Below are 15,424 nucleotides of genomic sequence, written 5' to 3' on the forward strand. Positions count from 1 at the left end.
TCTTCTCTTGTTTTTTTTTTCCCTTCGCAATAAGGTATCTTCTAAAAGCGCTCATTCTTTTTTAGATTACAAAGCCTGATTAGTTGGTTTTGTCTCAAGATGCAGAGCTTTGTCTCCACATACTGTAAATAGAACGAGTCAGTTTCACTGCCTTTTTCCATATAAACATACAGAATTATATATATCATTAATACGACCCATATTCAACTCGAGTCGAGTAACCGATGTCTGCTTTTCTCACCTAAAGAGTCACCTTCTTGTCATTTAACTGAACACCTAACAACTTATAATCAAAATTTGTTAGCATGTGAAGCAGTCAGCTTTGCACCTGCTTGGGATTTGCATCAAATGGGAAAGCTGTAATCGCTCAGGAATCTGTTGTTTTCCTGAGGGGGAATCCAAAAACTGAGTGTGTACTGTAGATACAGGGGAAGCAGCGGCAACACTTTTATTTCAATGACGTTTTCCCGTTCTTTATAGTCTCTTTGTCATCTACTCTGTTCTCATTGCAGAAACCCTTCATACATTCATCTGTAACAAGGAGCTATTTAGAAATAAAAAAAGAAAACCCACCCAAAACAACACAAAACCCTGCACATGGTTTGAAGGCAACGCAAGCCTCAACATTCAAATCAGTGCCTCTGCCAGGCTTCTTCGTCTCAATTACTGGTGAAGTTGTCTTTACCCCTAAGTTGCTCTGCAGCTCTTTAAGATGAAACTAGACTTAAATGGAACGTGTGGGTGTGTGTTTTTTTTTTTTTTTTCCTGGCAAAAAGTGCGTGAGCCTGACGTACAAGTGCACACGCTGCCTTAATACGGTCTTTATTGTCTTTCTGCTTTTACTCAAATTTGAAATTACTTGTTAATGTTCTTCCAAACAGCGGCACGGTGACCCTTGAAATGGGGTTGAAATTGTACATGAAAAGGAAAATTGGTTCGAAGAAGAAAAAAAAAAAGCAAACTTGTATTTCTTTGTGTGAGAAAATATGATCGTTTGAATAAATTGTTGTTTGCACACATACATTTTTGCTGCCACATTTTTTGATTAAGGGCGAAAGGAAGAAAGTGGAACATGATGCATCATGGATGTAAAACATGTCTAAACAAGCAAAACTGCTTTTTATCAGCTTTTCTTGATGGTTTTGAGTTGCTGTCATGTGTTTGAGTATCATAATAATTATATCAAACAGGAGATGTAATGATCGAACAAAGCAACAGATGGCAGAATCTCAAAACTAATAAACTTAAATGGCACATTTTTTATCTATTGTTCCTTTTGTCACATGTATTGGGAGAGTATGTTGTGTTTTAGTCTAAGCTGCAAATCTTCTCTTCTCCCCACAGTAGGTGTTCAGCGGTTGGCTTAGGTCCCCGTGGTTGAGTGGTGTTTGGGTTCGCTCTTTATCTAATGGGTTTTTGTGGTCTGGGTCAATCAGACCCTCTGTCTCGTCTGTAATTACTCCAGAGAACTGTGGCCCTCACCATCACGATAATAACACCCAAATCACATCAGCCATGACTTTCCACTCAGTGCTTCAGATTATGAAGAGAGACAAAAAAAAAAAAAAAAGGAATCAGCTGGCGTGATTGGGATTGGTTCCCAAGTTATTTCAATCAAGGAACTTGATATCATCACTGCGGAGGGTAGAATTGCTTTTTTTTTCAAGTTTGGTTCAGGCTTTTCCCACGGAAAGTAGCATGAATGTTCCTAATACAAAAAGCTTCTTCAAACTTTTACTGGTGCTAGAAAGATAGCAGGAAAAGATATCGCCTTTGAGGAAAAGAATGTCCCAAACGCGTAATTGGTGATCCCTCACTGATTTCCTGTGTTGTGTTTATCTTGCGCTGCCCGGACCTATTCCGAATGAATCGCAAAATAAATAGAGAAATACAGAAAATTAATTTGCGAGGAGGGAAAAGTGATATTTTCATTCTTCTTCTTCTGGTGTTTGTCTTTGATTTTGCTCGACTCCTGTAGCACCACCTGCGAAAAGCCCCGTCAAGGCAGGGAGAGAAGGCGAGGATGGCTCAGTAAACACTTTCCGTTTCTACTGCTGGTGTGTGTTTAGTTTAGAGGGCATGCCAAGAGGCTGTTTTTCCATGGGTCGGGCGTCTGTAAACAAGCAGTACAACGGCAGCCCACTCTTCTACAATCGGAGGTGGCACACTCTTGAAGTGTGTGTGAAATGTGCGTCTGTGTGTTTGTCTTTTTTTTTGGGGGGGTGTGTTGTTTTTTTCTTTTTCGGTGAGACATGGCATTCCTTCTCATTGTAGCCTATCTGTAGACCGAGAGAGAGAGAGAGTGGGAGAGAGTTTGTGCGAGTCTCTGTGTGTGAAAGAGAGAGGCAACCCTAAATCCGATGGGCCGCCAATGGCTGATGAATTATTCCCTGTCTGACTCACAGCATTGGTGTTATCACAGAGGCTGCCACTGCACTGAGATGACAGCAGTGACAGCCCCCCAGAAAAGATTTAGCACTGACAAGTGATACTTCCTCATAATACATCTCCCTGGCCCTCACTCCTGTCCCCCTGCTCCACAGCCTCTCCATACGCAGAAGATTCTTTTTCTTGTATTTGTTTAAGTGGGCAAGGTGGTGCTGGGGGGACTCTCTTTTTTTTTTTTTTGTGCCACTGAGTACAGTAGATCATCTCTGAAGGAAGCAGGAGCACAAACCCGGACTACTGTTTGTTGTCATTACATGTGTTTTAGGGGTGCACCCACAAAAAGATTCACACACACAAACATAAACAACCTGCATGTATATGAATCACTTTGTCACCATGTTCCATTAGGGGGCTCTCGTGCTTAAGGAATGCCTGTTGTGTTTGTGCACCAACAACCGTACTAAGCCATATTTCCCCACTTGTTTTCTCTTTTCGCTCTCCTCTGTTTCTTCCTCCTCTTCTTCTTTTTGTCCCTCTTCCTCATCCTCCTACCCTTGCAGAAAAGGTCACGTATTGCCTACAGCGATGAGGTGCGCAACGAGCTCCTGGGAGATGACGCCAGCTCCTCGGAGGGCCAGGTGAGGTGCTAATCAGGGACCCGAACGACACCAGTGTGGGTGGCTGACTGGCCCCCAGGGTGAGGAGGTGGGCCCCTCACAGGGGCCATCGAAAGCTGAAGCCACACTATTGTCACCAAGTCATGTGGAAGGAAAACTGTTTAATGCAAAGCCGGGCCTGCCAGTGAGTGGGCTCAGGGCATGGGACCGGTGTCTGGTCAAAGCCAGATTGTGAGCAACACACACACACACACACACACACATGCGAACCTAAACACAGGCACACAATTCACCACAAGTTCAATCCAAAACCCCGGCCTCCCCACTCCAACCGTCCCACAGCTGTTCTCCAGCCGGGTGCCGACTTAGGCTCATAATAGATCCTCTAGATCAAGGTACACGCATACACACACGCAAACGAACACACAGAATTGCTAAATATCGTCCTCTTGTCTTTTTGTAAACTCCAGCGGTGGCAAGCTTGCTCTGTGGAGATACTCCAAATGAATGACAGGTTCACGCACTGATGACTTAAAAAAAAATCCAACAGTGTCTGATGCAGTATTCCAAAGAAATGTACCGTCTGCCTCAACAGAAATCTTGAATTCCATTTGACATTTTTACGTTGTTTTTTTTTTTTTTAATCTTTTTTTTCTATCAACATATTCACGACTGGTTTCCTGTTGATTGAAAGATGATTTGTAATGAAAACAGAAAAGCCTGTTGAATTTAAATGTTGAATTCTAAATCACAGAGCACATTAGACAGTTTTTTTTTTTTTTTAATCGACAGTAATATCTACAAAGGATTAATTAACACACCAGCTGTTTAAATGTCAATTATTAAGAAAAACAGTTATATTAAATAGCGATCTTAATTGCCTAAAATTGCCTTTTCTTTTAGATCCAAGTTGATTTCAGTACATAGTTTTGAATAAATATTAAGCTGCTATGAAACAGCATTGTTTAATATGTGTAAAACCTATAATACTTACTGCTCACCTGCACAACTGTCAGCCAGATACGCTGAAAAAATTGTCTTTTGACTAATTATATATTGTCTTTAGACTCAGATGTGAGCTCGCATGGGTTACTGTGTCTCAAGACCCATTCAGACATGCACACTCACTCACAAATAAAAGCTTTGCACTTGCAAAAGGGAGGCAAGATGAATACTTTAAATGCATATTTGCTCATTTAGTCTCACGGTGCTTTACGGGAGTGTATTTCAGTTGATCCACAACCAAGCAAAGCTAAATAAAGTTGTTTTTTGAACATTTTCCCTATTACCATTTCAATGATGACCCGTGAACTGCACATCTTAGAGACATATGTATCTCGAGCCAAGATGAGTAATTGATATGCATATTCCAGGCAAATCAGTGAGACACAAAAGTGACTCCAACATTTTATGCCGAAGTTGGAGGGAGACTCGCTGTCAGAAATGCCACATTTGAGACGTTGATGGCTCCGATCAAAATCCTGCCAAAGTACAAACAAACAAACAAAAAAAAATAGATTGCGTTTGAGTTAAAATGCCATTAACCCCTTATAACAAAATGCATTTAAATATATTTAAAATCAGTATTTCTAAATCTTTATTTTACACATTTAAAAGAAAAAAGCTAATATTATGAAGGATAATTCTGAAATTATCACTGTTTCAGGTAATCTAATATTTATTTAATAATTTTAGGGGGAGTTGATGCTTTATTAGATTATTATTGGTTTTCTGCTACCCCTGACAGCAGTAGTTTAGTTTGTTTTATATTAATTTATTTTATATTGTTCAATTACTGAATGGAAAAAAGCATTAATTTATTTAATCTATACTGATACAATTATAGATTGTGGAAATTAACTATTAAATCTTCAAAACACACAGCTTTGGTGTTTTTATTTATATTTCGGATTTCCTAATAATATAATAGTTTTAATTAGATAAGCAAAAATTTTTTTAATCATTTAGATAAGATCAAAATATGGAATTTGTTCATTTTATTTAACTCCAATAAGATAAATAGAATATCCGCACATCCAAATATATTTGTATTTAGGAATATGAGTCTAACTTTATACACATGAATGATGTAAGCACCAATAATTGACACACTATCTTTATTATTTTATTGCAGTCTTTTTTTATATATAAATATAAAAAAGGGTAATTTAAATATAATTGTAATTGTATAATATAATTGTATTGACTTAACTTGACACTGAAAAATCAGATTTCTCTCTGAAACACACTCACTTACACAAAGACACAAAAAGATGACGTCTGGTGCTAAAGTGAGGTTAAACAGACGTTAGACGTTTTCCCTTTGTCTTCCAGGTGCCGTATTTGCCTCATTTTCTTTTTTCAAAACTTGTGGAGATGATGTTTGTTTTGCTCTTGCTGTGAGTGGAGTACTCGGAACTTCAGGGTTGTTTTTTTCATCTAACGAGACGGCGGCGATAGGAGAGGGGAAAAGATGGTGGGGGCCGGGGCAAGTCGGTCAATTTAATTCCTGACGATCTGAAAGAGGTCAGGATCATTTCATATAGCCCTGGCTGAGCAGATCATTACCAGTCACAAATCTGCTGGTTACATGGCAAGGATTTATAGCTAAGTAAATAGGGAACCGTCATAAGTTCTAAAAATGGCGTGTTGGCCCTGCGATAATGGCTAAAGGACGATTTAATAGAGTTCGGCATTTATTCGTTATCTGTATGCGGACAGAGACTGAATTGGCACTATCACTCATTTTTTTTTAATAATGTGGTAGGCTACCACTGCACATTTTTTTTCTTTCTATTTCTTTCTGCATGCAACGCACGCATAGACGTCGGCCCGTGCGCACGCATACACACGCCGACGCCACACACACAGCGACGAGCGCACACACACATTCCTCACACACAAACACTATACGGAATAGTTTCGATTTCAGTCACAGCAGAAGGCTTGGCCACAAGAGATTGTGCTGGTTTGAGCCGGCACGGACCAGATTTTACAGGCTACAAAGGATCCAGATTACCACTTGTATCAAATTCCGTATTGGATGAAAAAAAAAAAAAAAAAGAGAGAGAAAAGAAAAAAAAGGGAGAAAATCTTTTGTTTGGGGGGAAAAAAAATATTGCTGATTATCATAACAGAAAAATTGCAGCAGTGCAATTTTGAATACTGGCTGGCATCACAAAAACAGAAGGAAAGGAGCTCATGCAGGAGTAATTATACCATTTACAATATTCTGTATTTACTGCTCTCTATCTGTTGAGCAGCACAAGCATCGTTGTCCACGCTGAAGAATGGATGCCAAAGGAAGAAAAAAAAAAGGGGGAAACAACAAGAAATATAGCTCAACATACCCTTCGTATAGTTTTAACAAATCCTCCACAAGGACTTACAATCAGTCAGGCAGCACAAATGAGCTAGAACAAGTTTTGTTTGGTGTCCATTGACTGATGGCAGGATCTGATGGGCTCGTTCAAGCCCCAAATAACCACATCCACTGTGTCGTTTTAAACTTTGGCCTCTTCAATAATGCATTCTTAGTGGGGAGTTGTTACTCAACTTAGAAGAGACAGTTTCGTCTTTAAAGTGAGTCATGTTGCTGCCAACATGTTCAAGGGTAAAAGCTCTTTTAGAGAAACATGAAGTTCTACTTGTGTACCTCCCACATTACAGATATTGACAATGTTTCTCAGTTGCGGCACTACAGTGAGGTGCTGTTAAAAGATATATTTTTATGACGAACAAAAATGATACAAGGACTATTTTTGAGATTGTTCTAAAATTACAAGGAGACGCGCTTCGGCAAAGATTTGAACAATGTGTGAAATGCGGGTAGAAATGTCAGGGTGGGAAATGATTAATAGTGACACGTTATTTTCAAAGTGTTTTACTAGATGTTTTAGAATTATAGGAGATATTAGAATCAGAGATGTGTGTTAATGAAATGATGGATGAAGATGAAAAAGAAAAAAAAAGGCAGTACAGTTATGTTTTTGATCCATTAATTTTTGTCAGGGTTTCACTGTAAATGCTAACTTTTCTTAGTTATTGGACATTTGATTCCAGGGGCCTGCACTTGTTGTTTTCCAGCCTCAAAGTTAACGTTGAAGATTGTCATTTTCAATCCAACGAATTGTCATCTGCAAATTGTGAACTTTGCCAACAATTGTGGGGGAAAAAAGATCACACCTAAAACACAAAGTTCCTTATCAAAAATGCGTTCCTCCTGCTTAATGTGTTGCATTCTTTCAATAAGCACGTCTCTCCTCTCTACTGCCTTAACTTCAGAACACACAAGAGATGCAACCTTTTTAATTGTGATGGGCATGATTAATGTGCAAATGGGACTGCGGCCCTCCCTCAAATGTCTGACTCATTATCAGAGATGCAGGATTTTTTTAGGACAGGGAATAGGAAAAGCATTTCTTATTTACTTCACTTTGAATTTGTTATTCTCTATCATCAAAAATGTATAGCTATGCTAAGATTCATTTTTCATCATCTGCGGCTTTTCCAGCGATAAGCAGCACTTTACTTCTATACAATGGTGCCCTCGCTTGGCTTTCCATAGGCAGTCTGAACAGCAGGCACCTTTACTGGGATTGATGAGCAGCATTAAATATTGATGACATATCAGCGGCACAAATACTTTGCTTCAGCGTTTCTGTAAATCGGCTCTAAAAGGCACACGTTTCTTTACTTTTTTCATCCTTTAAAATGACAGACGCTGAATAATCTTATTGAACATTTAGACATACTGTAAACACGATATATTTTGCTCATTTTTCTCTTGCCGTATCGACTTCTGTGATCTGACTTTCTGGATAATGTTGGCTGATGATGCGACTCAAGTGATCCGGTCCCCACCCCCTGTTTAACGTGACAGCAGCAGAACTTGATCTTTGTTTGTTCAACCAAATGGAAGCCCAACCGCTGGGCTTATCTTCATTTATTGTGTTCTCTTGTGTTTTCCAAATGCTAAATATATCAGTCGTCAAGTTTAATTCTGCATCCAGCCACATGACTGTCTTCCTGCCACGATTCTGCTTTTTTTAAATCTGTCCTTCAACCTCTCCATCTTTCTCTCTTCTCTTTCTGCTCTCACGATGCAGTTGATAAAGTTGCGCGAGGAGGTAAGTGCTTCTCTGCTCTTAACAATTTGAATCCTGCTTTCCCACTAATTTCCCTTTGCCCTCATCTCTGCTGTAGAAAATTAAAATCAGCTCATTTGGACACTTTGCATGTCTGATTGAACAGCTGAAAGGCCAAACCACAGATAATGAGTTCACTAAAGGCCAGTTTCCTTGTTCCCACTCCCTCAAATATGGAAAAAGTGAAGATGAGATTTTATTTCCGAAGCACCGTTTTGAAGACAAATGTTGGGAGTTCAAGCAAGGTTTAAAGTAGCTGCAGTTATTGGGCCCAAAGCAGTTCAGAACTTCTTTGTCTTAAGTGGGAGCGGCAGCCTGTAAAGTTTGCTGTAACTTTAAGTGTATTGAATGGAAAGCCACGTGCACAGTGTACATGGAACCTGGAACTCAGTCACACGCAGCACAAGAGGGTAACGTCGGAAGGAAATGAACTTCTTTATTCCTTGCATTGCTGGTTTGTTCATCAGATTAACTTATGTTAAATCAGGCCCAGATCAAAACTCTGGACTTACTCCGGTCAGCTCATCCCAAAAGTGGAAAGATAAATAAATGAATGCTTTTGCTCACAGTTAGAATTAAAATGTCCAGTTGCACTGAACCATTTTATTTGAACTTTCACCTAAATTGCTTTGTTTTGAAGGCTGTCTTGAGCAGATCAACAGATCAAATCTTTCATTTAAAAAAAAAAAAAAAAAAGAAAGAAAGTGGAAGAAAAAAATGTAATCTGCTTGACTTCAACTATCCTTAAGAATTGGGATGGATGCTCGATTCCAAGATTACAGCACAATAATCAGAATGTTTTTAACAATTTTAAGCTGATCACATGCGCTGATGAAAGCTGAGGGCTGAAACAAACATGTTTTCTTGTTGGAACAAAATACTTAAGTTAATAAAGTGTATCAGTTGAGTGCTCAGTTGTTAAATCCTTAGGACTGAAAAAAAAAAACAGACTTCCTGAGATCATTTTGATAAGGGATGTGAAAAACATGATTACACAATCCATTATAGGTGAGGTCAGGTTAGGTTAAGCAATGATGTTTCAGGTAATATCTGAATAGCATGTTAATATTGTGGAATCTTAAGGGTCCAAAAGTAAATTAATAAAACTTTTTATGTCGATGGTAACTTTGCACTGTAGTTACTTTATAAAGAAAACAAAGTTTCTCTTTATGCAATATGATGACTAACATTTATGAGAATCCTATGTGAAAAGGTGTCTGTGGCTCGAGTTCAGGGGTAGGTTTCATTATATCCAGAACTTGTGATAGCTATGTTCGCCCACAGCTCAAAATGTTGCAGTTTCGCAATAAAAAAGGCTCAAAAGTTGAACAAGGACTACGTTTGTTTCCCTCGGTTCTCTCTGGATTCGCAGCTTACGTCTCAGCATGTGACGTCATAGGCGTTGAGCATCTTTCTACATATTACCACAGTAATGTTGGACTTCTAATTACATCCTTTACAATGTTGACGCTTGCTGTCTTGCCACATAATGATGATGATGATGATGATGTACAGGACATTCATTTAGCAGACACTTCCAAGTGAGGAGCACACTTGCGTGTTCCTTACAAATCTGAACAATTATTTGGCTGCAAAAACTTACCCAGTTACCCAGTTTGTGAGCCATCTCGCAGAACATTTCCCCCTGACTCTTCTACGTCACTCTTACGCACAAATGGTCAGGATGAGTTGTTAAGAACATATGGATAGGGCGTGAATGAATATACACGGTTAGTTTTACGTGTCACAGAACATGGTTGGGGCTTATACATTTCTGCTGTTCATGGGTTGGAGCTCCTTTGTGATTTGGAGTTATTTACTTCCTTCTCCAGTTTCACCTATCCTTAATTTTGAGATCCAACTTTGCTCAGACACCATCGTCATCGTGGCTTTTCTTTTCAGTAGCTGTTCTCCTGTTTTTTCCTTCTTCCTCACACTCTTTGTGCTTTTCCTCCCAGCCTGAGGGTCAGAAGACCTCTTTAGTTACCTCATTTGTCCATCCTTTTTCACCTTGGCCGGCCTGCGCAGTTGGGTTCGGTTCTTTGCCTCGTTGCCATTTCTGTCTTTCACCCCCTTGCTCATCCTCCACTTGAATCAAAGGCTGGCACAGCTTATACACACTTAAGCCCTGCTTTAAAAAGAAATACTTTTTTTTTTTCCTTCAGCTGAAAAACATGTTTAAATATTTAGCACCCATATTCACAGCTGTTTGACACTTGTAATTCCTCGTCTTACAAGTCCCAAACAAACGGCACAGAAGATCACACAGTCAGTCTGAATCACAGCTGTCATCATTATTCACTTTGACTCTCCCCCACCCTTATTGAAATAATAAGGAAATCATCTGAACTTTGGAAAATGGTGATAGTAACTGCCTGTGTTTGATATTGAAAAAAGGCAGGAGAACGAAAGAAGAGGGGAGAGATTTCTTTTGAGCTACAGCTGCATTGTTCTGGGGCTCCCCGTTAATAACTTACAACTGAGGAGTGTTTCTTGACGCAAAAAAGCACAACAAAAAACACCATTTTTGTGGTTCGTAAGAAGATCTTTGTTCAAAATGTAGGTGTCAGATGAAAAGGCGTGCATACGAAGAAGTGGCGGTGTTGGGGATGCACCCGTGCACTCGCAGATGAACAATATTTATAATGTACTGTATTAAAGTCTTTTGCGAGAAGGCTCCATGAGACAATCAGATGTGATTTCACGAGATCCCTATTTTCTTTTTTTTTTTTTTTTTTGCTTTTCTATTGGATAAGTGAAAGAAATGAGTTGTAAGCTTGTACTTTCTGCTTGAGTAGTTGTTAGCATGTGTCTGTTGTTCTGAAACATTCAAAGTGGTCTCATCAGAATCACAGGGGTCAGGCCTGGATACGGATGTTGTAACACTGCAGGGGCCCCAGATCACTTTGCATTTCCCTCAACATAAATGCTCCCAGCAGAGCACTTACACTTAAATACAAGTTTTATGGGTGTTGTGCAACATTAGCCTGTTGGAGAACTGTAGAATTTCTCATCAGAGTGACTTCAATTTGGCTTTTAGACATTAATTTCTATATTGCCCTTGACTGTAGTGGAGGATGCTCAGTTTTAATTGTACATGTTCCTTTTCATTATTTTCTGTCGTATCATCTTGTGTTCAGGGTTGGATTACTCCATTATTATTAGGGCCATCACAGTGTGCCATTACCAGATTCGTAGTGGCTGAACTCTCACCCTTTCCTTCAGGTTCTGTCACCGTCAAACTCGGGACACATTATTCTAATGATCACACACACATACACACTGCCACCGCTACCCTGCAGCACCCCCTCCCACCTCACGCACCCACCCACACTCACCCTCCCTTCCCCCCGGCCCTAAAAGAAGACTGAACGAGGGAGAGAAGAGACACAGAGAGAGAGAAATTCAGGAGGAGAAAGCTTTGAAGTGGCTTTCCATTGCAGCGAGTCTGCCGGCCGTCTCCCCGAGACGTGTCACCTTTGCCGAGAGGGAATAGGAAAATCACGTTTCGAATGGTAATGATAACATACTAATCACTTGAGCTCTTTGAAGAACTCGGGGAGTGCGCTACTCTGCCAGTATCCCTGGCTGCCTCATGCTCCCAGGCACACACAGGCAGTGCAGCCATGGTCTAGGTGTATTAGCGTAAGCATTGCATGTCAATACGTCCCCTCTGTGTCAGCTGATCCATAGAGGCTCATTATAGCCCAAGTTTTGGTATCCGTTTTCTCCCACGAGCACACTGCCACCATGTCTGTTGGTGCCACTACGACTTCCACACCCATGCAACCCGTCCTCAAAGCCCCCTACCACACCTTTCACCAAAAACGCATCGCAACCTACATCCAGCTCATCTCACCATTTCCTTATTGGTCTCCTTCTACCACAAGCCCATTTTATCACACATCCCTCCACCCGTCATCCTATCCCTCCATCCTCCCCCTGCCCTCCCTTTAACTATTAAAAACTATCTCTGCAATTTTAAATGACATCTGTCAGCGGCACAAAGAAAAAGGAAACGAGGGAAGGAGAAGAGTTCAGAGAGAGTTTTCTCCTCCCTGCTCTTTTCCCATCCCTCTTGTTGTCAAACTTTGAAAAGTGTGTCGTTGGCTTGTGTTTTTTTTTTCTCCACATTTTTCATTTCCTCTGAGTGATTAGCTGGTACACATTTTGACAGCCCAACCAAGACTAGAGATTTCAGTCCTTCCCTTGTCCCCTTCGCTGATGTGATGGGCATAAAACCCTGTCAGTGGGGCGGTTGTCATTCATCGGGTTGCTTTTGAGTGTCAGATGTGTTCCATCTGATCAGTTTCTTAACGCAGCATGTTAGAAAGGCCATCAAAACCAGCAACATTGGAGTAAACATTTAACTCTTCCATGTTTATGCTGTTTGTTATCATCCACTGTATACAGGTTTAATGAAAGCTTGGTCCTACAGTAGTTTTAACTTAGACATGAAGTCTTATCAGAATAATTGATAATAAAATACTTTTATTTGTTGTTTGAAGGTGGTTAAAACATTTTTGAGACTGGACAGGCAGATAGATTTTAAAGTAATGTTATCTTGGCAGATTATCTTAGATCTTTTTTTTTTTTTTAAACCAGAAACCCAGATAACAGTTTATTCAACATTTAATATGTTTGCTACTTGAAGCGAACATTATGATGAAATCAAATGAAAAATCTAATTAGGTGTGTTAACACACCTTCAGGAGTCTATCTAGATTTTGACATGACATCAGTCCTATAAGAGCCATTGAATTAAGTCTGCGGATCATATTTGTACATGTGAAGGTTGTACCCTGACTCTCGTCCAATGACGGCTGGGATAGGCTTTCCACTTTGAGAGGAAAAAAAAAAGAAAAAAAAAAAAAAAAAGATCAAATTGCTTTGTTAATAATTTATAAAAATGCATCTTTTCTTGATATGCTCTCTGAGCTCCATGCTGTAAATGGGCAGGCTTGTCAATTGTGATAGCTGTGAGGAAGCCCAGGAGGAATACAGTACCTCATACATCATGAATTAGTGTTTATCAACCGGTTTGGATATAAACATGTTGCAGAAAAGAGGTGTAATGATATTATTTGGGATGATTATGACACTGTATTGCTCTATTTGCATTCGTAATGTTGATGGATTTGAAGGATCCATCAGAAATCTTTCGCAGTATATTAGTGTTACTCTTTTCCTGTAAAGAGTCCCAGACTTGAACTCGGTAGATGCTGATTTTTGTCTTACAGTTTTCCCTTCATCTGGCTTCCATCAACCTGGACAGGGCGCTTTAAATTTAATACACCTCTCCTAATATGCTTTTGCCATTCTCTGTGGAGCAAAGTTTCAGGTTGTGAAACGACACGATGAAGCAACAGCGCTTCCACAAGTTATTCTTTTTATGTCCAAGATGAGGCAGCGGCACCTAATACATTGTCAGCCTCAACATGCATTTGCTTGATATTCCATGAACATACAACACATTGTCATCCATGAAGGTTATTGCCAACCTGGTTGTATTATATTGTCGCTGTAGATGTGATTTGTCGGTTTAGGTGACAGTGTTGATGTGTTTCTTTGAAACGGGTCCCAACCCTCTCAATCAATTTTTATTTTCTGTTTGTTTCTCTGGCGTTGTTTATTTATTTATTTGTTTTTTTCCCCCTCCTCTGTTTATTGCAGCGAGCGCATCTGTTGGACAACACAGAGAAGCTGGAAAGGTCATCGCGGAGACTGGAGGCCGGCTACCAGATAGCAGTAGAAACTGGTATGCATTCTGTTATGGATTGGAAAGGAGTGTGTGTGTGTGTGTGTGTGTGTGTGTGTGTTTGGGGGGGGGGGGGGCAAAAGATGTTCGAGATAGTGGTGAGGATGAGTGAGCGACAGCAAATTGTCTTGCTCATATGCGAGGTGAGTTGATATGTGTGTGTTTGTGCAAGTGTGTGTGTGTGTTTGGAGGGGGAGAAGGGAGGTGGGGGGGGGGGGGGTCTTTAAGGGGAGAAAAAAAAAAAACGCCCCTTCCTCGACGCCTGATGACATTTTCAGGAGCACATCAAAGGTGAGCCAGGGAGGTAGAGGGAGAAATGTACAGGCGACAGATCGGGTGCTGCTTCTCCTTGCTCTGCTCCTGAAGAAAATTCAAGCATCACTACGGTTGTGTGTGTCGGTGTGTGTTATGTATGCGAGTGTGTTGGGTTGATGGTGCTGTGCCTTTTTTTTTTTATTTTTATTTTTTTGTTTTTTTATTTTTTCCCCCCACACAATCCGATAGGAGTCTATGAAAACAAACAATGTCAGCATTCCTCCTGAAGTTCTTAATTCAGAAGTGCAGAAGAAAGAAAATAAAAACACATCACTTTCCGAATAAACCATCTAATAAAAAACACACCAACTCCTTTTTTCCTCATTATCAAGGATGGTTTTAATCTTAAAATAGGAATAAAAATCTCATTGGGATCTTAAATAGATTTAGCCAGTTAGCATATGTTTTTTTTCTTGCTGTCTTCCTCCCTGACAGTCACCACATTATTGAGGCACAGTGTATTCCTCAGAGATGTATCAAAGCTCATTCTTGAAGTATCAACCGGCTTTCTGTGGCTTCCGTTGTAGTTTTGAAAAAGTTTGTCAATTTACACTATAATCGCGAGGTGGCTGGTGTGTGCGACATCGACAGATTTAATAATTCAAGTCAACTAAGGTTCGCACGCAGACCACCAGCTTTTGATGTTCTCTGTGACTTGCATTCACAAATTCATAAATACAATCTGCCTGCTCTGCTTAAAAATGTTGATTCAAATGTCTCAGATGATTCTGACATTACCCCAGTTTCTCGACGGTGTTAAATTCTGCGACAGCTGGTAGATGTTTTTTTTTTTTTTTTTTTTTAGCTCTACCCAGCCACATCTCTCACAGCAGCTTGTTTTGATCATTTGCCTCACAGCTTGCTTGTTGGTGAAGAATTGGGCCGTGGCTTAACATTGTTCAGTACCTCCTGGGCCCAGCGGTTTCTCCCGCTGTTGTCGACCACATGCCCCTTGACCCTGTGTCACTGGTGGCTGTCTCATCCACCGTGCGTGTGTGTAGCTAAGAACAATGCTCGTTTATCCTGCCTTGGTCCCACACACTTGGCTTGGCCCACACCAGCTGTGGGGTGTGTTTGTGGTTTGGTGGGGAAGCTTCGCCCTGTGTTTTTAATCCATGACCCCTTCCTTTACTCCGCTGTCGATACCAACCCTCCGCTCAGATGCACAACCTGAAATGGCAATGTTTTCAGGTCAAAAA

General features: G+C 40.3%; 1 protein-coding gene across 4 annotated transcripts in view; it reads left to right on the forward strand.

Annotated features, from left to right (window-relative positions):
• The window catches only part of vti1a (vesicle transport through interaction with t-SNAREs 1A), a 110,430-nt gene that overhangs the window by 20,622 nt on the left and 74,384 nt on the right, over positions 1-15,424 (forward strand). For 2 of the 4 annotated variants that reach the window (XM_072374136.1, XM_072374138.1), the window contains exons 4-6: positions 2,949-3,026; positions 8,114-8,134; positions 13,826-13,910. In XM_072374136.1, coding sequence (XP_072230237.1) covers positions 2,949-3,026; positions 8,114-8,134; positions 13,826-13,910 — 184 coding nt within the window. The remainder of the gene's footprint in view (positions 1-2,948; positions 3,027-8,113; positions 8,135-13,825; positions 13,911-15,424) is intronic. The other 2 variants (XM_072374137.1, XM_072374139.1) reach the window with 1 other exon arrangement.

Source organism: Leuresthes tenuis, unplaced genomic scaffold (genome assembly GCF_036924035.1).
Source record: "Leuresthes tenuis unplaced genomic scaffold, fLeuTen1.0.hap1 SCAF_20, whole genome shotgun sequence".
NCBI classification, from domain to species: Eukaryota; Metazoa; Chordata; class Actinopteri; order Atheriniformes; family Atherinopsidae; genus Leuresthes; species Leuresthes tenuis.